This window comes from Schistocerca cancellata, chromosome 3, assembly GCF_023864275.1.
Source record: "Schistocerca cancellata isolate TAMUIC-IGC-003103 chromosome 3, iqSchCanc2.1, whole genome shotgun sequence".
Lineage (NCBI taxonomy): Eukaryota > Metazoa > Arthropoda > Insecta > Orthoptera > Acrididae > Schistocerca > Schistocerca cancellata.
This window is the reverse complement of record NC_064628.1, coordinates 690,625,751-690,652,528: the sequence shown is the minus strand read 5'-3', so window position 1 is coordinate 690,652,528 and position 26,778 is coordinate 690,625,751. Positions and strand designations below refer to the sequence as shown.

Genomic DNA, 26,778 nt, shown 5'->3' with positions numbered 1-26,778 from the left:
AGAACACAAGAATGCCTTTCTTGCAACAGGTTCTAAACAGTCTCACAAAAGGGAGGTATAGTATTTAGATTCTTGTGCCTTGATGCACACCACGAATGATGAAGGGAAGTTTCATAATGCCAGGCTGTGTAATAGCTCAGTGATCAATGTGGGGGGTGATGGTTTAGTAGCAAAGACTTCTGGAAATGTCAATCTGACCTCCAATACAGGTGATAAAACAGTAGATGTAGAAGTGCCTGGGGTAATTCATGTTCCAAACTCAACTGTGAATTTGCTCTCTGTTACTAAAATTGTAAGCAAAGGATATAAAGTGACCTTTAGAAAAAAGAAAGATAGAAAGGTGGATTCATTTATGATGCAGCAGGTGCCAAAGCATCACATAAGAATGACATCCATAGTTTGAATTCAGGTGAAGTAAAACAATTCTACTATACAAAAAATAGTGGATTCCTATGGCATCCCTGGTTAGGATGTGTACATTGCAAAGTATGCTGAAGTTAGTAATAGTTTCAATGGGACTAAATGACAATAGTGTGGTAAAGGCTCCATATGAATTGTCCATCATGGGGAAAATAGTCACATCTTCCATTCACAGCTTGCAAAATGTATTTTAAAAAGTCTTGAACTTGGTGCACTCTGATTTATGTGGGCCAATGGACACAGCGTCTATTGATAGACATCTTCATTTTCTCATATTTATTGATGACTTAAAATAAAAAGATTTCTGACTTCTGAAAGTAACATCCACCAGTTTACAGTACAATACAATCCACAGCAAAATGGTGTCACTGAGAGAGCTAGTCAAATCTCAGTTGTAAAAGTCAATACCAAGATGTTCAGTGCAAACTTACCAAAGGAGTATTGGGCTAAAGTGATGGCTACAGTTGCATACTTATCAAATTGTTACTCATTCACCACACTTGTAAATAAAATGTCATATGCAACAATATAAGGAAAAATATACTGTAACTGAATTAGAAAATCACTCACTAGATGGCAGCAAGAGAACACACATATATAAGGTATTACAGTTTGTAAACTGTAATACCTTTTAAATGTGTCTTCTCCTGTCACTGCTTAGTGAGTAGTTACAGTTTGCAAACTGCAGAAGCAAGCACACCTGATGCACACAAATGCCATCTCCAGCAGCTCAGAATGGAATGCCAGTCATGTGTGCATGAAGTAAGCTTGCTTGTATGAATGAAAGTGTGTGTGTTTCCTTTTCTGAAGAAGACTTTGGCCAAAAGCTGAATGTGTAACAGTCTTTTCACCTGTGCCAGTCTGCAATTCTATGTGTCACCTTTATGATGAGTAGCAAACTATCTTTTTCCTTATATTATTATTTTCCACACTGGGGTTTGCAGTCTTTTAAATACCATATGCATTTCAATACAGGAGAAAGCCAAACTCAGCACACTTCAGGATTTCTACCTGTAGTGTAACGGTTCCACTGCAAAACCCCCCTCCTCTAATGACCTCGACATTGACAGGAGGTTAAACCCTAATCTTCCTTCCAAAACCCCGTCATAAAAAGTGGGATAAGAAGTCACATAAGATGATTTTTGTTGACTACTGCCAGGCAAAAAAGGTGACTGATTCACTGATAGGGAGATTTGTCAGACGTCAACAGGATGTAAATTTTCAGGAGGATGAGAATTTTGCAAGTTCAAGGATAGAGGAACTTAAAATCACCAGTGTCTTAGAACTGAAGCAGAAAGCAGTTTATCATGAGATCCATACTTTCCACACTGCCAAATCAGTATAATATGTTAATGGGTTGTTTTATGATTTTGACAGCGATCCAGTGTAAACTGAAGCTAAAAAAATGGAACCTATAATTCAACTATAGTTTATAACGCAAAGGTCAAGCAGAGAGCCAAAACCCACTATTTTACTTACAATTTGCAAAAAGGACTTCCAAATGAAGATATTGTTGTCAAAGAGGCTTTGGGAGGGATAAATAAGGAAGAACTGAAAAACAATCAAGAAATAATTCTCGTCTGTAGTTCTTAATGGCACATTCGTAGAGAGAGAGCTATCCAGGGGACACACAAACCTCTCAAGACTAAATGGGTATTAAAGATAAAGCCTGATACTGGCAATACACCAGAAACATTTAAGGCGTATCTAGTGGTAAAAGGGTGCTCTCAAGGTGAAGATGTTACTTATCAGCAAACTTTCACACCAGTGGCCAAGCATGTATTCATTAGATATCTCTTATCTATAGCAGCTTGAGAGAACCTAGAGATCAACCATGTTGATATCACCACCACTTGTCTCTACAAAGATTTAAAAGAAGCAGTATGTTTCAGTCCACCAGAAAATTTTTCAGTGCTTGACAAATTATGGAGTCTGAAGAAAGTTGTTTATGCAGTTAAACAGGCTGGTCAGAACTGGAATAATAATAATAATAAAAGCCAGTGAGATGTTAAGAAAACTGAAACTGATCTCATCAAATACTGATACATGCATCTATTTTCATAGAACTTTGTGTTCCGCCTTACGGCAGGTCTTGTCATGGGGGAAGCCTTGTCAGAGAGGTCCACCGAATGAGTGTCTAAGGAAGTGATTCCAGTGGTGGTTTCCTGTTTCCTTCCACTGATGATGATGAAATGATAATTAGGACAACACAGTCCCTGAGTGGCGAAAATCTCTGAACCAGCCGGGAATTGAACCCAGGTCCCTTGGCGTGACAGACTGCCATGCTGACCACTCAGCTAATGGGGCAGACTATTTTCATAAAGATGGTAGCAAACTAGCTATCACAGCTTTGTGTGTTGCTGATATGTTATTATTCTCAAATTACAAAAGTGTTTTGATTCACATCAAAAACTTTTTTAAGGAATTTTTTTTAGATAAAAGACTTCACACCAGTGAACCAATGCCTAGGTATGGAAATTAAACAAAATCATGAAAAAGGAAAAATCTGGATCTCCCAAGAATCCTACGCAAGAAAAGTTCTGGAGAAATTTGAAGTGAGTAAAGCCAAACTGGTGTCAACACCACTTGAACTCAGTTTGGACTTTGAGGCAATCAAATCAAGTGATACTTAAGTGAACCTTATCATGAACCAACAGAAGTCTTCTACATTTATCCTACATCCTCCAGACCTGACATGTTTTTTTCTCCATTAACATTATTAAAAATATAATAACTATTTTAAATAGATCCATTACTTGTCAGTGAAAATACTGTATAGATATTTAAAGGAAACTGTGGGCTATAAGCTAGAATTTTCTTGACATGGCTACAGAGAAATAATAACCTTCAGTGCTGCAGATTGTGAAAACAAAATTAATGGCAGATACTCTGTAACTATTTCATGTATAGAAATACAATAGTAGTAGAAAACAAAAGCTATTACAATATATGCCTTTGGCAACAACTGTTAAGGTTTTGCTGTGGTTAAGATAGCTTATGTGTCAGGTAGATCCAAGTAGTATTACTAAGTCACTTAATATATATTGTGATGACAAAGGTACCATTCAGTGAACCAAAAATACAGTGACAAGTTCTAGATACAAGCAAATAGATCTAAAATATTTTATAAGAAAGCATGCCGAGTCAGTTGTTATTACTATTGAACATCTTTCTTCTGAAGAAATGATATCTGATACACTCATTAAACACCTAAGTAACATTGTACATGAAACATGTATATGAAACTATGGCCTTGTGAAATAAGTTAGGAGGTGACTGTTAACTAAACTTCAGAATATGTGAGGATATCAGTTTAAGGGGACATGTTGGAATATCTTAATTAATACTGACGGTTTTCTGCTTACTCTTTGATTTTTACTATTACTCTGTGGCTATTGTGCATTCGTATAAGTGTAGACATTGTAGTGCTCATACTGATTTTTCCATTTAATAGCACATTAATAATCTTTCACGTTAATTATACTAACAACCCTCAGTAATTGATAGGAGCTGGGATATTTTTAACAGTATAAAACTGAACAAGCTGGGTTTTTTTTCTTTTTTTTTTTAAAAAGTTTACGGCTAGCCCATTTGTGTAAAACAAGTCACTAACTTTCACAAAAACAACAATTAATATGTTCAGTGGTGATGCTTTTTCATTCAGCTTAATAGAAATGCTTGTATCATCTTCCACCAGGTCAAATTCGCCAACGACTGTCCCTGTGGACTCTCTTTGTAATTTCTCCCCATGCAGATGGAATTGCATTCATCTTTGAATTACTTGAACAGGCTAGGGTAACTTTCTGCATTCTGTTTCTTAAATAAGAACTAAACAGGCATGTGCTGAACTACATATTGCTTAAAAACTTAACTTCTCTAATTATGGAATAGGGTAGATTGCTACTCACCATAAAGACGACTCACTGAGTTGCAGACAGGTACAACAAAAAGATTGTTACACATGCAGCTATCAGCAAAGCCTTCCTCAGCAAAGAAAACATACACACATTCACACAATCAAGCATACCACACACACACTTGGCCATTGCCACTGACAGATCTGACCAGAATGTGACTGTCACATGAATAGCAACACGAAGTACTTCGAGGAAGGGGAACTGATAGCAGGGTGTGAGTGGGGGGAGAGAAGACCGCTGTCTGGCAGAGTATGCATGGGTGCTAGGCACAGTGTCAGGAGGTGGAGGGTGAGGAAATGGGGAGAGGAAAAGGAGGAGAGCAGAAAAAGGAGAGGAGAGGAAAAGGAAAAGAGTGGGAAAGGAGATGAGAGGAAAAGGAGGAGAGTGGAGAGGAGAGAAGAGAAAAAGAAGGAGAGCAAAGGAGAGGAGAAGAAAAGGAGAGGCGTGGAAAAGAAGATGAGAGGAAAGGGAGGAGAGTGGAGAGGAGAGGTGCCGAAAAGGAGAGGAGGGGAGGGGAGAAGGAAAGGGAAAAGGATGGACAAGTATGTTGGCAGAGGTTGGCTCACAAAGAGGATGTGGGAATGTGAGAGGAGAGGAGGTGACAGGACAAGGTGGCAGAAACTGTTGGTTGCCATTTCCCCATATGCCCCCAAATCCTCCCATCATTGCCAAGAGCCACCTACAAAAGAGTGCCTTGTCACCCAATACCACCCTAGACTGGAACAAATGAACCACATCCTACATCATGGTTTTGATTATCTATCATCATCTCTAAAATGAGGGACACCTTACCCCTCCAAAACTTGGCATTCCACAGCCCGCCCAGCCTCCACAACATCATAGTCCATTCTTATGGCACTCCCAATCTCAACCTCCTGCAACAGGTATCATATCCTTGTGTAAGACCTAGGTGCAAGACCTGTCCAATCCACCCACACAGTACTTCTTATTCCAGTCCTGTTACAGGCTTATCTTACCCCATCAAAGGCTTGGCCACTTGTGAAACCAGCCATGTTGTGTACCAGCTCTGCTGCAGACATTGCACAGCTTTTTACATTGGTGTGACTACCAACCAGCTGTCCATCAGGATGAATGGCCACTGCCAAACTGTGGCCAAAAACAAAGTACACCATCCTGTGGCACAACATGCTGCAGAAGATACCATGTTTGATTTCAATGGCTGATTCACAACCTGGGCCATCTGGATCCTCCACTCCACAACCATCTTTTCTGTACTACACAGATGGGAGTTATTCTTACAATACATTATGGGAGTTATCCTTACAATACATTCTCCTCTTCCTAAATTATCCTGGCCTCAACCTGCAGTAACCTACTGCCCCCAAACCCTCCAACCAACAGTTTCTGCCTCCTCATCCTGTCACCTCCTCCCCTTTCACATTCTCTTTGTGGGCCTCCCTCTGCACTGTACCTTCCCTACTCTCCTTTTCTGCTCTCTGCTCTTTCCACTCTCCTCCTTTTCTGCTCTCCTCCCTTTTCTCCCAGAATCCCCTCCCCCCTCCCTTCTGAAACAGTGTCTGGCAGTCTGTAGTCTCTGCACACCCTGTCCGACAGTGCTCTTCTGTCCCCCCACCAGTACCTTGCTACCCCTTCCCCCACTCCACATTGCTATTCACGTGACAGTCACATTCTGATTGGAACTGCTGGTGGCGGCTGCAGGGTGTGTGTGAGGTGTGCTTGCTTGTATGAATGTGTGAATGTTTTTTTACCGAGGAAAGCTTTGGCTAATAATTGCAAGTGTAACAGTCTTTTCGTTGCACCTGTCTGCTGCAAGTTAACAGATCACCTTTATGGTGAGCAGCAATCTATCCTATTCCTTATATTGTTTTTATTCTAACCTGAAGTTTTCATTGCTTATCTTCTCTACCACAATATTATGACTGACACAATCAAATGCATTCAGTAAGCCACAGAAGATTCCAACTGGTAATATTCTATCATTTAAAAATTTTGTAATGCTCTCAGTAAATGTATAAATAGTTGTGCCCTTGGGAAGGCCCTTTTTGAAATCTGAAATATGACTGGCTAAACATCACACTACTACACAGCTGGGTGGCAACCCTGGAGAACATTAAATTTTCTAAAGGTGGTATTTATTGACATCGACCCCTCATATAGAGAGGCTTACAGATGATATATTCTAATCTGTGTTGGAGAACACCCCTAATTAATGATGCACTGCATGTGTGATTAAGGTCATTAAGCATTATAGGGAGCTCTATTCTTATAAACTGAATTGGAAGTCTTTGTCAGTTTAAGTCCTAACTCTTTATAGGTTTGTGGTCATTATTTTAACTACAGCACTTAAGGTTAAAATCTCTAATCCAGTGCCCATAAACAACCCTACTGCATTCAGCTACTGTATGGGAACATTCTTTGTCCAATAAAACAACCACAATGAGCTTGTAGTGTTCTGTCAATAGGTGGTAGCACTCGTACTTTGTAGTCGGTAAAGTAAAGCACTCTCAGTTTCCAGTGAATGGACTGAGTTGTAACTTTGCTGGTAAGTCTTTACATTTACAAAATTAAGTTGATTTATTATGATTTTATTGTGCAATACAGATACGTAGACAGTAACCTGCCTCCTATTTCACTGTATCTAGTGCAAATCACTGTGAAATGAATTTTTTTTTTGTTTAATGTATGCAGGGTTGGCTTAAGGGACAAGCAACACAAGCTGCCACTTGGGGCACTAAGCTGTGTGTGAGGGAAAAGAGGGAGGCATCAAATGATAAGTCGCTTGTGTGGTAAAATGTTCTGGAACTGGCCCTGTGTGAATGCAAGAGGATGTTCATAATCTCAATTTTCCTAGAGTTTATGTACTTTTTTGGCTGTAAAAAAATACTTTTGCAGAAGATATTTTATTTTATTATGGTATCTCGCTATATAAATGGCACTTTTGTCAATCGGCTTCTAAAATACAGCATGGCACTCAGATGTTATAGGCAGTTCCATAGAAGCCAACTCCCATTTTAATATAGCAAGGTCAACTTTTTGTGTGCTGTGAGCTGCATAAAGTAATCAAAACTGAAGGAGAGCATGGACTGTGTCGAATTTTGCTGGTAAGTCTCTAGATTTACAATAGTAAATCGATTTATTATGATACTGTAGTGTAATATAGACATGTTAACAATAATTTGCCCCTAGTTTCACTGTATATAGTGCAAATCACTGTAAAATGAGGTTTCTTGTCTCATATCATCAAAAATACATACATAATCTTAACTTTCTATCAATTTATTGTAATATTTTGTTGTAAAAAATACATCTGCACATGTTATTTTATGTTATTTGGTACCTCAGCATACACCAATGAGCCAAAACATTATGACCACCCATTTAATAGCACGTTGTTCCACTTTTCAAACACAGTACAACAGAGATTCTGCTTGTCATTGATTCTAGAAGTTCTTGACATGATTCCAGAAGTATGTGGCAGCAAATGTCTATGCAAAAGTCAGTCAATTCCTGCAAATTTTGCGATGTTGGTTTACAGGCACACAACTATTGCCTGATATGTGTTACAATGGGTACAGTTCAGGCACATTTGCTAGCCAAGATATTAATGTGAGTTCACTATTGTGCCCCTCAAACCACTGCGGCATGATCCTGACTTTGCAACACAGACATTTTTCGAGCTGGAAGATGTCATTGCCATGGGGGAGACTTCAAGCATGAAGTGATGCAAGTCCGCCGCTCGTGGTCTCGCGGTAGCGTTCTCGCTTCCCGAGCACGGGGTCCCGGGTTCGATTCCCGGCGGGGTCAGGGATTTTCACCTGCCTCGAGATGACTGGGTGTTTGTGTTGTCCTTATCATTTCATCATCATCCAGGAAAGTGGCGAAATTGGACTGAGCAAAGGTTGGGAAATTGTACAGGCGCTGATAACCACGCAGTTGAGCGCCCCACAAACCAAACATCATCATCATCATCATCATCAAGTGATGCAAGTGGTCTGCAATAATGTTCATGTAGTTCATTACTGTCATGATGCCTTCGATTATTTGTTACAGATTCCAAGGAAGCCCAACTAAATGTACCCCATAGCATAATTCTGCCTTCACCAGCCTGCACCTGAGGTGCGGTGCATGTTTTGTGCAGCTGTTCACCTGATGACGGCATGTAAGGACCCAACCAGTGACCTGGTGTAAAAAGAAATGTGCTTCATTTGACAGGCCATATGTTTCTATTGATCCATGATGAAAACTCAGTGATGCTGTGCCCACTGCAACAATGTCATTAGGTCAACACAGGGAACATGTAGGAACCATGTGATGTGGAGCTCCAAGTTCAACAATGACCTTTGAACAGTGTGCTCCAAAACACTTGAGCCTGCACCAGCATTGTGGTCTATTATCATATCTGCCACAGATCACTGCCTATCCTGGATTACACAATTGGGGATCCTCCAACCTCTACATTTTGTAATGAGAAATGGTCGTCCAATACCATATGGCCTACTCATTATTTCACCTTCCTTCAACCATTTCCATAGGTGTTCACAACAGTAGTACACCAACAGGTGACCAGCTTCACCATTTCAGAGATTCTTGTTTCCAGCTGCAGTACCACAACAATGTGCCCTCTGTCAAAACCACTTATATTAGTGGATTTCCACATCTGCGGCCCATATCTTCACTATAATGACTGCCTGTCCATCTCTTTCTCACTTACATTCTTTCCTTACTGAGTCATGTACCTGCAACATCACCAGGAAGCATACAACCTCGCAGTGGGCAGTAGTCACAATGTTTTGGCTCATCAGTGTATACATGACACTTTTAGTAAAAAGTTTCAAAATTGTAGCACTCCACTCAGTAAATAGTTTTAGTATGTATTCTTCCTTCAATATCATATTTTTACATAGTTGTGTAACAGTTAAAAATATTGTAATGTAAATATTTTTTTTTTTACAATTTAGGTTATAATGTCATTAGGAAAATCAGGCTTAGACTCTACTGACATAGAACAGCTTCTTTTGGAAGATGTGTTTGATGACATTGCTTCCAATTCTTCTAAGCAGGGTATGAATCCATGTCAACATAACACTCAAAACATTTTTGGTATCATTTGGTCCAAGAGTTCCTATGAATTTTCATTTCCCTCTATGGGGATTAATGAAAATTTTCTACTACTTCATTGTTGCAGCAACAGTAAATTCATGATTACTTGACGAGGAACTGTAGTTGAGATGGCAGAAGAAGAGCTCTGGCAGCTTGCAGCACTGTTGCCAGTTTTCAACTGTGAAGTGCTAACAGCTGCAGGCAAAATCAGCAGCCATGTACAGAGCTGTGACAACACTGACAGTTTGCGACAGAGACATTTAAAAATTCGCTTTATGTTACTGGTTGAGGTAGGACAGTGAAACTAACAAGCTCAGTCCAATGCAACTGAAAGGGATCAAGTTAAACCAACTCAAGCTTTCTTGCTGGGGATACTAAACCTCAGTCACACCTAAAATTTAGAAATATTCGGCCAATGAGCTGATTGGAAATTTCTCCTCAAAACTGAAAATGGGACCAACACCCAGCCTAAAAAAAAAAAATAATTAGTAGGTCAAAATTTCAGAAAAGAGCTACAGGATTCCAAGGGGTGCACTTCATGAACATGACTGAACATATGTCTACAACTGATATATCAAGGAGGTGTGCAATTTGCAGCACACTAAGCAAACTTAAATGTAGTAAGTTAGCATGCACTACTTGCAGTGCAGACAATGCTTTGGAACCTTCCATCAGCAGAAGTAAGCATGAGAACAAATCTGGTGTATAATTTGTGATTTTATGTGTGTATATTTTGTATGCATTTATGTGTATGAATATAAAAAACAAAGATAACAACAAATAAAGCTTTCATTTCTTCTGTTTATTGTTATTTTAGTAAAAGACCCCACAAAGTGGTTAACTTATTGACCATAAAAATAGCACTTCCACAGGGTGGAATGTGCTCAATATTTTGTCAAGCATTAAAATTTGTATTAATTAGTGATACAAGATTTTTCAAATCTTGACTTTTTTATGCTCTTGGGAATGGTTAGATTTCAGTGCACTCTATTAAAGAGGAAGTTTACCCTCCAAAGAATTAATAGTGTCTGCCTGAATTCTGTATTTTACCTAATGTGGGGTCTCACTTGATCTAGTAAACACAGGGATTTGTACACTAGTGGATCCCTGTATGTGTTTTGCTAATAGATTTGCTAACTTGTCCTGATGGAAGCAGATTATTTGAATGAAAAAATAGTATTTGGAGATGATGTGGCTATACACATTTCAGGGAAGGTGAACACACATTGTACTAATTTTAAGATCACAAAAGTCACATTTGTCCCTGGATAGGACTTTTTCCTTCACTGAAAATACAGTGACATGATACATGATAATATGGATATTCCTGTAGGTCAAAGAGGACAATGCTTACTTCAGTTTTCCAAAGTATAGTACCCTTCCAAATTTCCAACATGATGGTTGGAACCATGTTGATGCCTAACATCACAATGATGGATTGGATAAACAGATGATGGAGATGAATCAATGCTGCAGAGATTAAGATACGCTGCACATGCTGCTCTGTTGACTCAGTACTAACCTGTGAGTGAGCAGATCATCTAAGCAGCTGTTGCACTTATTGACAAAGACTTATTATGAAGGGTTTGTTATGTATCTGATATTCAAATCCATGTAAGCTATGTGACACATGACATGACAATTAAATGTTGTTAACATTCTGAAAATAACCTCTGTAAGAAGAATGAAAATCAGAGTTAAACATGATGTCAAAAAAACTATCTGAACTTCCTTTCTATCAATACCAGTCACAGTACAAACACTGGTTTGAGGACGATTAGCTATATCGTCCCAGTTCCAATGAATCACCGCTGAACACTCTGTAGCTTCCTTTGTCATCATATCGACACAAGTATCTTGCATCACTGTGCTTTGCTGCATACCTCCAGTTGCAAAATGCTACTGTTTTCATCACTTTACAATGTATCACTTGTAAGGTCATAGTTTGTATCATTAGAGGGTTCACTGAAATCATTTTCTTCCAAAAAATGTCAAGTTCTTACAGCTTCTGCTTTGTGGGGGTCAGACTTATTGTCACTCCCAGAGCTCATGACACACAGACTAACAATTTCACAAACATACAACTAGTGCCATGTAATAGTATGTCTGCTGAAAACAGTGAGCTACAGAGTCACATGTTGCATCTACAGTGCTGTAGGGGGGGGGGGGGGGGGGGGGGGGGAGGGGGGAGAGGGGGCACCCATCATTGTACTGCAATGCAAGGAACTGTAGTGATGACTGTATCCATTATTTTACTTGAATGGGTTACCTACCATGTGGGACATAGCATGCTGTAAATATTATATATATGAAGTGCTCATATTACTGTAAAATACTATTATACTACAAATAGATCATGGAAAAAAATAATTTCTGTTATTTGGTGTTTCGCTATGTGCAGTTATTTTAACCATTATTTACACAATACTGTGTGGATAGATAAGCATAAGGTACATACCTAGAGGAATCCATTGTAGAAGGCCTTTCTTTTGTTGTGTTGAAATACGTCTGTGGCGGTTTTGGAGGTGGACCACGGGGATTTGTCAGTTTAAAGGATTCAAGTGATTCCATCTCCACACTTTCTGCTGACTTATCAGGAAGTCTATTGGAAACTCTCATCTCACTGTTTGTTCTTTTTGCATCTGTTCTATTTATAATCTCTACAGTTTTGTGTGATGCTGAAGAACTTACTGATGTTGATAATTTTTTACTTAATTCTTTTACTAAAACTTGTCCATGTGCTGAGTTTGTCAATTTTCTAGGAGACACAGAAGATGTTGTACTCATATTGTCATAATCAGGTGTGGGACAGGATGGTGGTGTACTTGTGGGGGATGATTTAACAGAAAATGAAGATGATGTAGAAGAATCTTGTTCATAGCCATTACTTCCTTTACTTATCTGAGATTTGCTGTTATTTCCATCAGTTTGCACCTGAAACATAAATAAATAAATTTGTATGTTTGAGCACAGTCACATTAAGAGATCTATTTTTACAGTTGGTAATGGTAGGCTCACCACCAACCAGTTTTCTCCACAGCCAAGGTTGACAATGCACTTATGGATGGTGACACCTGGCCCAGATGTAACTTATTTAAATACTAGATGTGGCAGACATTTTCATCACCAAGATTAACTGGTAAGGGGAAGAGAAATGGTGGCATAAATCCAAAACCTCTCTGCAGGGTTTAATGAGGAGCATTTGCACTAAGACTGGAATAGAGGTTTGTGCAAACTACAATACTGATATGCTTAATCACATGTGAACTCAATCTTCCAGACAAGTCTTTTCCCATACACTCTTAAATATACAGTGTAGAGACACCTTCTCAAGAAATCATATATAGATCATGTTGACAACTACATACCAATATCATTCACATTAGTGTTCTCAAAATCTCTTGAAAAGTCAGTGTTCTGTAGAGGCACTGTTTGTTTGAATTATGTCAGCTTATTAATAGAGTTGCACTTTAGCTACAGAAATGACTCATCAGTTGACCAGTAATTTAATTCTTTTGTGTGCAGCAAAAGCAAAAGAACTCAATTATTACATGTTGTTTCTCAGGCACCACCATATTTACATTACACACCACCACCTTACATGTTCCAATTCAGAGCCCTCTAGTGACAGAAGGTAGCAAATAAGTAGACATGAAAAAATGACAGAAACTGCATAATAAAACACATAATGTTCTGCAGGTAGTCAGTTCACAGTTAAAATAAATGGACTTGCAACAGAATTTAGTATCTTCGTGTAATGCAGCTATGGAGAACCTTCTACTCCCTCACAGTAGTGACATGATAATGTAGTGGAGGATATCATAACTAATGGACTGAAGATAAAGGGAAGCTCTAATGGAAGATACATTTTCATGACTTGGAGAACTTCAGCATGACAGATGACCTGCACTCACTCAATAACTGGTGACTCTGAGGGAGTCATGTCCTCCTTTTCCATTCAGAAAAGTAGATGTGTGTGTAGCATCTTGTTTCAACATGCTTCTGAAAGAAGTTTTGGTGGCCAGAGAGAGACTAAATAATTTCTAGGCCATGTTTTTCTCTTCTTGAATTCTTGTTCTCTTCTGAAATATCAAAAGTCCATTTCCCAGATTCTTTTGCAAGTTACTGAAAGGTATGGACACAAAGAAATATCTTTCTTACAATGTCAACTCAGAATTGTTACCCAACTGAAGTATGCTGATATGTAATTTCTATAATTTTGTCAACTCAATCAGGGTAAATGTTGGAGTCATTTTTAAAAACAGGACATGACAACCTCCCTGCCCATTATTAGTAATGTGAAATTAACACGTTATACAGATGTATTATATTAGAATTGTTATCCATTTAATGAAGTGAAACATATTATGATTGCAAACTACTATTACAGTTATCCTGTTCACTAACTATGGAAATGTTTTTCATTTAAGTGAAGACACTGGTGCACAGTCTTGAAATAAAAAACTTCATGCTCCTTTCATCTCTTCCTCTTACTGGCTGATTACCAGTAATTGAACAGTCTTCCACCATCTATCATCTCCAGGTAAGGAAGCACAGCATTGTTGTATGCCAATTACACTGTGCTGCACTTCAAAATTTTTGGAATTATGTTTTATGACTGTAAACTGATATTTAGAATATTTTTCATTCTGATTTCAAAAACGATTTTTAGTTTTCTGTATCATGCCAGATTTTTGTACACATCACATCTCAACTTTTAGCTGAAACTGCTTTTTTGCCCCTAACAGGGAATTATTTAACTGAATTAATAATACATTACTTGTTTTGTAATCTTCTATAGAATCACTACACACTGCATTAGAGTAGACAATGATATATGTTCAGTTAAAATGCTATCAATTATTAAAAAAACCACAGCATATGTATCACAATTTAATTTCCCTGCAGTGATTTCACTGCATCAAGTTCTTTCTGACATGGGGTAAAATTTCCCTTCCTTGATTGCCTCCCATCATCAGTGTCTTCTCTCTTTAGCAGATAATGGTATCTCTCATCATTTTCATTTTCCACCTTCCCTGCTGTCTCTTTACCATTTCACTGATATCCTGGTGGAATCATTCTCCTTGTTCTTCACTGACATTGCTAAGATTTGTGGGGAAACATCAATATGTGAATGTAGAAAATGGAGCTTCACACTCATGTTACATTCTAATTTCATGAAACTCTGCAACATTATTTTAATGCTGTGCTTATAATTTCAATGTTTGTTTCTGCCCAAAAAGCTGGCCACTATTTCTTTAAATGAAACCCTAGCCCTTTACTCCACTGGATTCAATGTACTTTCAAACAAACTGTCTTTTATTAAATTTTTTATTTGCGACCCCATGAAGATTCCTTCTTTAAGCTTCTCATAAGATAATTTTAAACAACATCTTTCCAAGAGTAGGAAGCAGTCACCATCTTTTGGAAGGGCTGACTTGGAACAGAGTGAATTCTACAGCAGCAAAGCTCATATTGATAACGTACTCAGCAAAATAAAATATTTAGGTGACAGCAGAAATTACATTAAAAGCAGAATACAGCTGTTCTTCCCATTACATTTCTTTCTGTTTGACATCAATAACTAGCAAGCATTTCAACAATATGTTAATCATATCAGTCACAATACCAGATGTTGGAAGAAAGGAGCCTTATCAAGGAATATGTACTCTAGTTGCTGGGATACCTTCTATTACTCCATATCCATTTTCAGTGTCTTCCATGTTAAAACAATCTTCACTTTTTGTTCTTATTCTGCCTATTTTCATTGTCTACCTTTCACTGCCTGTCTTAACCAGTTTTATATTTTCTCCTGTCTTGGTTTTTACACACTTATTTCAGTTATCACTGCTCTTGCCCATTCTTCTTTTTTTGTGTTGTTTTTTATTTTATTCATTTTTTTCAAATCCTTTCCCAGCTTTTATAACCATCCACAAGCCACTTGAAGCAACAGAGTGCTTCTGTTGACTGTAGTTTATTTTACACCAATAAGCACTTTTGAATGATTTTATAATCATTAATTATAATACTTACAGAACCAAGCGGAGATTGATTTTCTGCTGTTGAGATTCACAGTTTGACAAAAATTATATAATTGTCATAACACTCCTTCCTAGCATTTATCGCAACGTACAGAAACCACTGTGGTCAAGATTTGTCAAATTTATTTTATTTCATCTTTGTTGGTTGGTATCTTTCCTGTCACTAGTCATCAGTTAACTTAATGGAATGCAACTCTGTGTGTCATCTTCTGTGGATCATGTAATCTCTGGCCTTTGTGTTACTGTATTTTAGCTGTTTGTGTATCATATTTTCCGGAGCAGAGAATGAGACCAGTCCAACATTTGCCTCAACAAGCATGGAAAACAACGTACAACCACACTCAAGCTAGCTAGTATACCACACCAGTGGTGGTTAATGATCTGTGGGGATTTGATATGCATTCGGCTCAAATTTCTGTCTTGCAAGCTAGCTCACTGCACGTTAAGCTTCTGTGTATGGGCAGGTTACACTGCCTTAACTCTAGTCACATGAATAATAGCACTTGTCATCTACACAGTGTTACTATTTTTATTACTCTCTTGTAATTGTTATCCTCAATGAAATGTATAATATGTGAATGAGTACTGTCAATTATAAACAGCCATGCAAAAGCCCATAGATCACTAGAGAGGTGGTATTTTCTGCAACCTCTCTAAGGCCTTTGACTGTGTGAATCACAATGTTCTCCTACATAAATTGACTTTCTATGGGAATGATGATGTAGCCAACCACAGGATGATGTCATATCCAATCAAAATAATGCAGAAAGTTGTATTTAAAAGGGAACTTCATCAACTCAACCTTGTATTTTCTTGAGAAAAAAACACATGAGCTAGATATCAACCCCAGTAATTGATCTAACGTGAAAATTCGGGCCATTATGTAGACACATAGCAAACAAAATCTGTTTCACATGGACAATATTGTAGTTGTCACCTCATCTTCTGGGAAAGTGAACATGGAACTTTTACAGAAGTGGTGAGAAGAAGTGTTTTATAAAATCATCTGAGATGATAACAGATCAATTTTAACAGTGGACTGGTTTCCTGGTCACAAAAGTTTGTCAGTGGACACAGAGTAGTAGACACTACCATTTCCATATTGACAATACCAGCAGGTGGCACAAGATACTACCAACTGCTAGACATAATTAGTTTCTGCGTGTTCCAGGGGTTTGTCTGGAGGTTTACAGACTTTCTACAACTTCTGGGTGTTGATGTAAACTTTAGTGAGTGGAACACTATCTTGCAAATGCAGCTGCTTCTTCATAGGCAGTTATTCACACCAGTGTTTAGGTCAGTCTTCCAATATGCTTGGTACTGAAGTGACTACACCAGAGACCAGAGGGGGAGGAGATTGATGTTTAATGGCCCTTCAACAACAAAGTCATTAGAGACGGAGTGCAAGCTCAGATTAGGGAATGGTGGGGATGAAAATCAGCCGTGCCCTTTCAAAGGAGCCCTCTTGGTATATATCTGAAGTGGAAATACTGTTTTGATGCTGGTGAAGTGTTATGTTCATTATGTCAAAGTGCGCAATTTCTAATGCGTAGCTGGCGTCAAAGGATCCCTCTGCTTTGAACAATTTTATATTGTGATTCATAATTGCAGTGGAAACAAATGAGACAGTTTCTCAACATGTAGCCTAGGGTAATTTAATTTTGAATGTCATCAGTGCACATTATTTTCTTTGACATGTGAAGCTGACACTATTGAAGTGGAGTACACTGGTAAGAGTTGCACTATATGGGTTGCATTTCCTACAATTATTCCCTCCTTCACTTCCCTAGGTCTTCACATTTGTCACTCCACTGCACAATACTTCGCATTTGGGCAATATGCTGAAATAGTGAAGTGGGGTGCATGACAAACAACCTGAGCACGTGAATGCTTAAAAGTTACGGTAAGAGAGCCATACCTGCGTGGTATTGGCATAATGGCCCGAATTCTTGAGTGAGATCAATTGATGGGGTTGATGTCTAGCTCGTGTTTTTTCCTCGAGAAAATATAAGGTCAAGTTGACGAAGTTCCCTCGCAAGTAATTCAAGCAATATAGTCCAGGGACATAGCTCTGGAGGAAGATAAATCACTTACGGGTTCCCAAGGTTCAATCTTCGGTCCACTACTGTTCCTCATATATGTAAACAATATTCTGTCTAGCATACAACAAGCAGAATAAGTTGCAGATGACAATAGTATTGTAATTAATCCAAGCATATATAAATTGAAGAAATGGTAAACAAAATTATTAAAAGTATCATTGACTTGTTTTCTGTGAATGGTATCACCTTCAATTTCAAAAACACAAAACATATTAAGTTCTGAACATCTAGAGGTACTAAACCAATGGCAAGTGTAACACATGGTGAAGAAATAATAAATAGGGTGGAAACTTCCAAATTTTAGGGGTCCATATTGATGAGAATAACTGCAAATCTTGAGGAGAGACAAATCAGTAATTGGACATATTCTGCAAATTTTTATTCGATAATGTCATATGGAATAATGTTCTGGGGTAACTCCTCTTTAAGAATGAAAGCCTTCATTGTACAAAAACATGCTTTAAGAATAATATGTGGTGTGCACCCACAATCATCTTGTAGACTTCCATTTAAGGAGTTGGGTATTATGACAACTGCTTAACATTATATTTATTGCTTCAGGAAGTTTGTTGTAAATAATTCACTACAGTGCAAAAGGAATAATAGGGTACATAATTACAGTACCAGAAGGAAAAATTACATTCATAACTCCCAATTATGTTTACTTTAGCAGAGAAATGGGTGCACAGTATCCAGTGACATAAAATGTCTGACAGACAATACATCTACATCTACATGACTACTCTGCAATTCACATTTAAGTGCTTGGCAGAGGGTTCGTCGAACCACAATCATACTATCTCTCTACCATTCCACTCCTGAACAGTGCGCGGGAAAAACGAGCTTCTAAACCTTTCTGTTCGAGCTCTGATTTCTCTTATTTTATTTTGATGATCATTCCTACCTATGTAGGTTGGGCTCAACAAAATATTTTTGCATTCGGAAGAGAAAGTTGGTGACTGAAATTTCGTAAATAGATCTCGCCGCGACGAAAAACGTCTTTGCTGTAATGACTTCCAACCCAATTCGCGTATCATATCTGCCACACTGTCTCCCCTACCACGTGATAATACAAAACGAGCTGCCCTTTTTTGCACCCTTTCGATGTCCTCCGTCAATCCCCCCTGGTAAGGATCCCACACCGCGCAGCAATATTCTAACAGAGGACGAACGAGTGTAGTGTAAGCTGTCTCTTTAGTGGACTTGTTGCATCTTCTAAGTGTCCTGCCAATGAAACACAACCTTTGGCTCGCCTTCCCCACAATATTATCTATGTGGTCTTTCCAACTGAAGTTGTTCGTAATTTTAACACCCAGATACTTAGTTGAATTGACAGCCTTGAGAATTGTACTATTTATCGAGTAATCAAATTCCAACGGATTTCTTTTGGAACTCATGTGGATCACCTCACACTTTTCGTTATTTAGCATCAACTGCCACCTGCCACACCATACAGCAATCTTTTCTAAATCGCTTTGCAACTGATACTGGTCTTCGGATGACCTTACAAGTCGGTAAATTACAGCATCATCTGCGAACAACCTAAGAGAACTGCTCAGATTGTCACCCAGGTCATTTATATGGATCAGGAACAGCAGAGGTCCCAGGACACTTCCCTGGGGAACACCTGATATCACTTCAGTTTTACTCGATGATTTGCCGTCTATTACTATGAACTGTGACCTTCCTGACAGGAAATCACGAATCCAGTCGCACAATTGAGACGATACCCCATAGGCCCGCAACTTGATTAGAAGTCGCTTGTGAGGAACGGTATCAAAAGCTTTCCGGAAATCTAGAAATACGGAATCAACTTGAGATCCCCTGTCGATAGCGGCCATTACTTCGTGCGAATAAAGAGCTAGCTGCGTTGCACAAGAACGATGTTTCCTGAAACCATGCTGAGTATGTATCAATAGATCATTCCCTTCGAGGTGATTCATAATGTTTGAATACAGTATATGCTCCAAAACCCTACTGCAAACCGACGTCAATGCTATAGGTCTGTAGTTAGATGGATTACTCCTACTACCCTTCTTAAACACTGGTGCGACCTGCGCAATTTTCCAGTCTGTAGGTACAGATCTATCGGTGAGCGAGTGGTTGTATATGAGTGCTAAGTAGGGAGCTATTGTAATCTGAAATAAACCTAATCGGTATACAATCTGGACCTGAAGACTTGCCCGTATCAAGCGATTTGAGTTGCTTCGCAACCCCTAAGGTATCTACTTCTAAGAAACTCATGCTAGCAGCTGTTCATGTTTCAAATTCTGGAATATTCCATTCATCTTCCCTGGTGAAGGAATTTCGGAAAACTGCATTCAATAACTCCGCTTTAGCGGCACAGTCGTCGGTAACAGTACCATCGGCACTGCGCAGCGAAGGTATTGACTGCGTCTTGCCGCTTGTGTGCTTTACATACGACCAGAATTTCTTCAGATTTTCTACCAAATTTCGAGACAATGTTTTGTTGTGGAACCTATTAAAGGCATCTCGCATTGAAGTCCGTGCCAAATTTCACGCGTCTGTAAATTTTAGCCAATCTTCGGGATTTCGCGTTCTTCTTAACTTTGCATGCTTTTTCCGTTGCCTCTGCAACAGAGTTCGGACCTGTTTTGTGTACCACGGGGGATCAGTTCCATCTCTTGCCAATTTATGAGGTATGAATCTCTCAATTGCTGTTGCTACTATATCTTTGAATTTGAGCCACATCTCGTCTACATATGCAAAGTCAGTTCGGAAGGAATGGAGATTGTCTCTTAGGAAGGCTTCTAGTGACACTTTATCCACTTTTTTAAATAAAATTATTTTGTGCTTGTTTCTGGTGGATTTGGAAGAAACGGTATTGAGCCTAGCTACAACGACCTTGTGATCACTAATCCCTGTATCAGTCATGATGCTCTCTAGCAGCTCTGGATTGTTTGTGGCTAAGAGGTCAAGTGTGTTTTCGCAACCATTTACAATTCGTGGACTAACTGCTCGAAATAATTTTCGGAGAAAGCATTTAGGACAATCTCGGAAGATGTTTTCTGCCTACCACCGGTTTTGAACAAGTATTTTTGCCAACATATCGAGGGAAGGTTGAAGTCCCCACCAACTATAACTGTATGAGTGGGGTATTTATTTGTTACGAGATTCAAATTTTCTCTGAACTGTTCCGCACCAATAAAGTAAAATTTGATAACAAACTGAGAAAGTTTCTTCTTGACAACTCCTTCTATTCCAGAGAACAACCGAGTGCCGCAGTGGTTAACACACTCACATTCAGGAGAACAACAGTTCAAACCAGCAACTGGCCATCCTGATTTAGGTTTTCTGTGATTTCCCTAAATCACTTCAGGTAAATGCCGGGATGGTTCCTGTGAAGAGGTACAGCTAACTTCCTTCCCCATTCTTCTTTAATCTGATGGGACAGATAACCTTACTGTTTGGTCCCCTCTCCTGAATCAACCAACCCACCAACCAACCAATCCACACAAGAATTCTTACATTGTAGCAAAAGACAGATTCCTACTTACTGTAAAGACGACATGTCAAGTTGCAGATCGACACAATTAAAAGACACTTACATATAGCTTTCAGCCACAGCCTTCACCAGTAAAAGAGACACACACACACACACACACACACACACACACACACACACACGTACGCGCGCGCACTCGTTCGTACACACACATGCAAGCAAGTACACACCTCACGCACACATGACTGCCAACTCCAACATCTCAGGCTAGAATGCTACTATCATGTGGGATGCAAGCAACAATCTGGAGGGAGCACGGAAGAGAAAGGGATAATAGCATACGGGTAGGGAGAGAGATGAACACTGTCTGGTGGAGTGCGCAGGGACTAGACTTCTAACAGGCATAGTGTCAGGAGGTTATAGGGCAGGGGGGAGGGGAAAAAAAGGGGCAAAAAAAAGAGAGGAGTAGCAAAAGATGGGTGGATGCATTATCAGAGAGCTGCAAATAAACAGGGCGGGAGATGAGAATGGGGAGGAGATGATAGGACAGAGGGGGTGGAAACTGTTTGTGTAACTGTAATGTTGAAGGTGGTGGGCAGGAATTACTAACTCAAATCTGTATATCTTTTGTTTATTTTTTTTTATTTTCCATAGACAGAAATTATACTGAAATAAGATCATACCTTGTGTCTTAGACTGTGATCCACTTGCGCGTTTTCACTTATGAGATTCTTCTTTTTTAAAAAAGGATGATCAGTCTTTTGTGAGTGGTGCTCATCTTTGTTTTCTGGCTTCTGGGACTTTTGTGCATAACGTTCCTGTAATTAGACACATACAGTTTAGATCTATTATAGGTAGAATTTAATTAGTTGAAGGCACTTTGACAATCAAGTAACTGCAATGGGAGATTACAATATATAGTCACTGATAATTAAGTTATTTAAGGTGATAGATATCAATTAAAGGATCACTTGTAATAGGGAATATGTCATACATAATATAGGAAACAGTGTCCTTGGTACACAAGGTAATGAAAGGAACCATATTTTTGTTAATGTCATCAACTGTACATATAATAATGTGATGTCATCATATACTAGTAATTGTTGAATCTCCTATTCACAACATACAATGTAGTAAGATTTTACAATCATTTCCAGGTAGTGAAAGGAGGTAAAATGTTGGGCTAATGCAATTACACACAATTGTAGGCAATACGGACATTCATACAAAAATTGTTGTTAATTTTACATTACTTTCTTTTGTATTTATTTACTCAATCCTACAGGTTGATCACCATTAACATGCCATCATTCCATGAGGCCACAGAGAGACTTGGACTTCAACCCAGGGCATTGCTGCAAAGTCTAGTGACAAGGAATTTCACACCACCATCTCTCCTTCACCTGCCAATCCCACAAGGTTCCATTTTGGGGCCCTTACTTGTCCTTGTGTATATCAATGACCTTTCATCAGTAACATTACCAGATGCCAAGTTTGTTTTGTTTGCCGATGATACAAACATTGCAATAAATAGCAAATCAAGTGTAGTCTTAGAAAGATCAGCCAATAAAATATTTGTGGACATTAATCACTGGTTCCTAGCCAATTCTTTGTCACTAAACTTTGAAAAAACACACTACATGCAGTTCAGAACTTGTAAGGGGTGTCCCAAGAGTATATGTCTAACATATGATGACAAGAAGATAGAAGAAGTGGACAGTGTTAAATTCTTGGGATTACAGCTTGATAATAAATTCAACTGGGAGGAGCACACCACAGAACTGCTGAAGTGTCTTAACAAATCTCTGTTTGCAATGCGAATTTTGTCAGACATAGGGGATATAAAAATGAAAAAGCTGGCATACTATGCTTACTTTCATTCCATAATGTCATATGGGATTATTTTTTGGGGTAATTCATCAAGCCAAGCTAAAGTTTCCCGGGCACAAAAACGTGCAGTAAGAATTATATGTGGTGTGAACTCAAGAACATCCTGCAGAAGCCTGTTTAGGGAACTAGGGATACTAACTACAGCTTCCCAATATATTTATTCCTTAATGAAATTTGTCATTAAAAATATATCACTTTTTCAAACCAACAGCTCAATTCATGGAATCAATACTAGAAATAAGAATAATCTTCACAAGGATTTAAAGTCACTTAGTCTTGTACAAAAAGGTGTGCATTATTCAGGAACACACATTTTCAATAACTTGCCAGCAGCCATAAAAAGCTTAACAACCAATGAAATTCAGTTTAAGAGAAGCCTAAAGGATTTATTGGTGGCCAACTCCTTCTACTCCATTGATGAATTTCTTAGTAAAACCAACTGATTTTTATATAAGTACAACATAACTTCTGCACAATTTCAGTGCAGTAATGTGTTCACTGAAAATTTGTGTGTCTGTGTGTGTGTGTGGTTGCGTGTAAGTATAATCTAACTTCTGCACCATTTCAGTGCAGTAATGTGTTCATTGTAAATAAGTATTTCAGTAGTTGTATTACATGTTTATTACCTTATAAATAAATAAAAAACTTTTTTATTTTAAATTCAGTGCATTAGTATTTGTAAAATGACTCTTAGTGTTCATTAAAATATGACGATCATTCCACTTGGGACCTGTGGAATGGTACATTAACTCATTTATTTTAGTTGTAAATATTTGTCATGTATTGTTGTTTTTCTGACATGTTCCACATCCTGGAGGACCTCCTCACTACGGATCAATTGGAATGAAAAAAAAAAAAAAACCAACGATGAAAACCTTTCCATCACCAGGAATTGTCCCAGCTATCTGTGATTCAAGTACCTTCACACAATACCTATACCTAGGTTTCAACAGATATAAACCTATCTTTCTCAGAAAAAATAATAACACCTAAAAATACGATATGTTATAACAAATGCACTGTCAAGAACTAGGCAATGGTTGGAATAAACTTTTGGCATGCAACTGGTTGGCTGTATGATTCCCAATACACCCTAATTCTACAGTTGCTGACTCCTGCCATTTTCAGCAGAGATTATGCAAAATGGCAGAATAGTTTAGAGTGCTGGAAACATTTATATATCAATGTGAAACTGCATCTTGTAGCAAGCAGTGAAAGGGAAACCAAAATATTGACATACTAGACAAATATTTGCTTAAAACACTTGATAAATTTGTGAATGGAAACTTCAGCAACACAACAGAAAGCATTACAAGAATTTTCCAAAAGCAACTAAAAAAAGAGAAGCCGCCAACTCAGAATGTAGCTAACATAATGCTGCCGTTACTTGCAGCTGAGGATATAACTGATTACATAGTAAAATAAAATCTCAACAAGCCTGAATTAACAACTTCATAAATTGATGAAATGCTTTTGGTTTTAAACTTTATAGATGGTGTAGAAGCTACCTCAGCAGACTCTGGTTAATTTCCCATTTAACAATAGCATGTAAAATATCTATGTCTTCTTAAGGAGATATAATGTAATTGGATGGATAAAAAACATCTAACCACTAAGCGACAGCAGGAGAACCGATATATAAAGGTATTGAAGTCTGCAAGCTTTCAGAGCCAGTGGCTCTTTCTAATGGCAGAGGGGTTCAAGAGGAAGCAAGAGGGGTGAAGGAAAGGACTGTGAGGTTTAGGAAACAGACAGAATTCGGAAAAGTAATCCAGAACCCCAGATAAAGTGAAACTTATGAGACAGGATAAGGAAAGGCAGATTGTTGGGGACAGCACTGGACAAGATTTTCAAATCTGAGAGCTTAAAGTGGAAGGCAGGCTAATATGCAAGACAGAAGTTACTGACAAAAGATTGTCAGTGCATTTTATGTGGCAGAGGAAGGGGCGGAGAGGGGAGGGGGGGGGGGGGGGGGATAGACCCCACAGGTGACAGCAATGCAGAAGATGTGCTGTTGGTGGTAACAGACGGAGACTGCAACAATGAGGAAGGGGCTGCCCAGTGCTACTGCAGAAGGACAGCATCCATGCAGCCAATATCAGAAAATAAAATATATCCTTTCTTACAGAAAGATGCCTATAGATTATTTGAATATGAGGTCTGTTCAAAAAATTCTGGAACTTTGACCACAAAATCTTTCTATGCTTACATTTTACTTATTGTGCATGGTCTCCTCTGAAATACTCTGCTCCACAATTGATACACTGCTCCCACTGCCATTTCCACTTCCTGAAGCAGTCTTGGCATGCCTCTTGCTGGACCGCGGAAAGTGACATCTGTGAATTTCCTTTTATCTTGTCTATCATTGAAAATCTTCATCCTTTCAAAAGGGTTTTCAATGCTTGAAATAAAAGAAGTCTGCAGGGGCCAGATCTAGAGAGTTTGGAGGAGGAGGCAACACAGTGATTTCGTTTTTTATGCAATAGTCATGCACCAACAGGGATGAATGTATGCGTGCGTTATTGAGATGCAAGAGCCATGAATTGTCTCACCTCATTTCAGACCATTCCCTTCTCATCGCAACACATCCTGATAGTACCATTGATTAACAGTTTGTTTCTGTGTCATGAATTCATGATGACCTAATCCTTCAAAGTCAAAGAAAACTATCAACATGGGTTCGACATTTGACCTTACCTGACCAGCTTATTTTGGTCTTGGAGAACCTTCGCCAATGCATTCCAAGATACTGTGTCAGGATTTTATGACATGATCCAACTGAAATGTTATATTCTTCTGCAATTTCTTGGACAGTCAGTCTTCGATTGGTATGCACAATCCTGACATGAACATCATTGGTAGACGTCAAAAGGTGTACTGAATGAAGGTCATCTTTAACTTCTGTCCAGCCATTTTTAAATGGTGTGACCCATTAATAATACCAAGCATGGTTTAAGCATTCATCACCAAAGGCTTCCTGCATCTTTTGCTGTGTCTCTGTAAAAGGTTTCTTGAGTTTCACACTAAATTTAATGCAGACGCGTTGCTCCTCTAACTCAGCTGTCTCGAAATTCGCAAACTGTGTGACAAAACATTCTATTCAATACAGAACTGAACAATAACTAACAGACATACAACAGTGAAACTTCTGGCAGTTACAGAAATACCAACCGCATTTCACTAGAACACACCATTGGTGGGAAATTACGAATGTTCCGGAATTTTTTGAACACACCTCGTACATTACATCATCTGTCCTAACAACGGCTATAAATGGTGTGTGATCCTTCCTAGCACAGTTTACCAAAGCTGCTACAAAACATAAAGTAAACAGAGCCATCCAACAGGTATTATCTTCAAACTCACTAATTTTTTTCACATCTGACCAGGAAATAATATACAACACCGCAGATTTTTGTAATAAGGGAAGTACACATTAGATGTTTTGGTTGTTCAGTCAACTTAGTTATGTGGGGGAAAAATCTACCATACTTCAGGCAAAACTGGAGTTACTCACAACTGGCACAGAGCTTTAGTCTGTCACAGTCTCTCCCAGTTTCTTTTTCCGTGTATGAATTTTTGCTAGTCACTGGACTGGTTGATTAGACTATTAGCAAGATACAACTTAAATGACACATCAACAACATGGTGGGAGGAGCTATCTCACTATGTGGCACCTGGAGATGAATTCAGTAGCCTGACATATAAAGTACTTCCATTCCTCACAGACAAAATGGTGAGAAGCATACCAATTGATCCTAGCAGGATGTAGTATAGAGAACTGACGTATGATACAGCGAATTCAATGTACCAATAGCGGAATGAGTAGTAGCTGTTAAAAGTGACATGTTAAACCT

General features: G+C 38.6%; 1 protein-coding gene across 2 annotated transcripts in view; it reads right to left on the bottom strand.

Moving 5' to 3' along the window:
- Window positions 1-26,778, bottom strand: part of LOC126175676 (serine-rich adhesin for platelets) — a 140,290-nt gene that overhangs the window by 5,723 nt on the left and 107,789 nt on the right. For both annotated transcript variants that reach the window (XM_049922600.1, XM_049922601.1), the window contains exons 12-13: window positions 21,712-21,846; window positions 11,878-12,353 (exon numbers count right to left, since the gene is read on the bottom strand). In XM_049922600.1, the coding sequence (XP_049778557.1) occupies window positions 11,878-12,353; window positions 21,712-21,846 (611 nt within the window). The remainder of the gene's footprint in view (window positions 1-11,877; window positions 12,354-21,711; window positions 21,847-26,778) is intronic.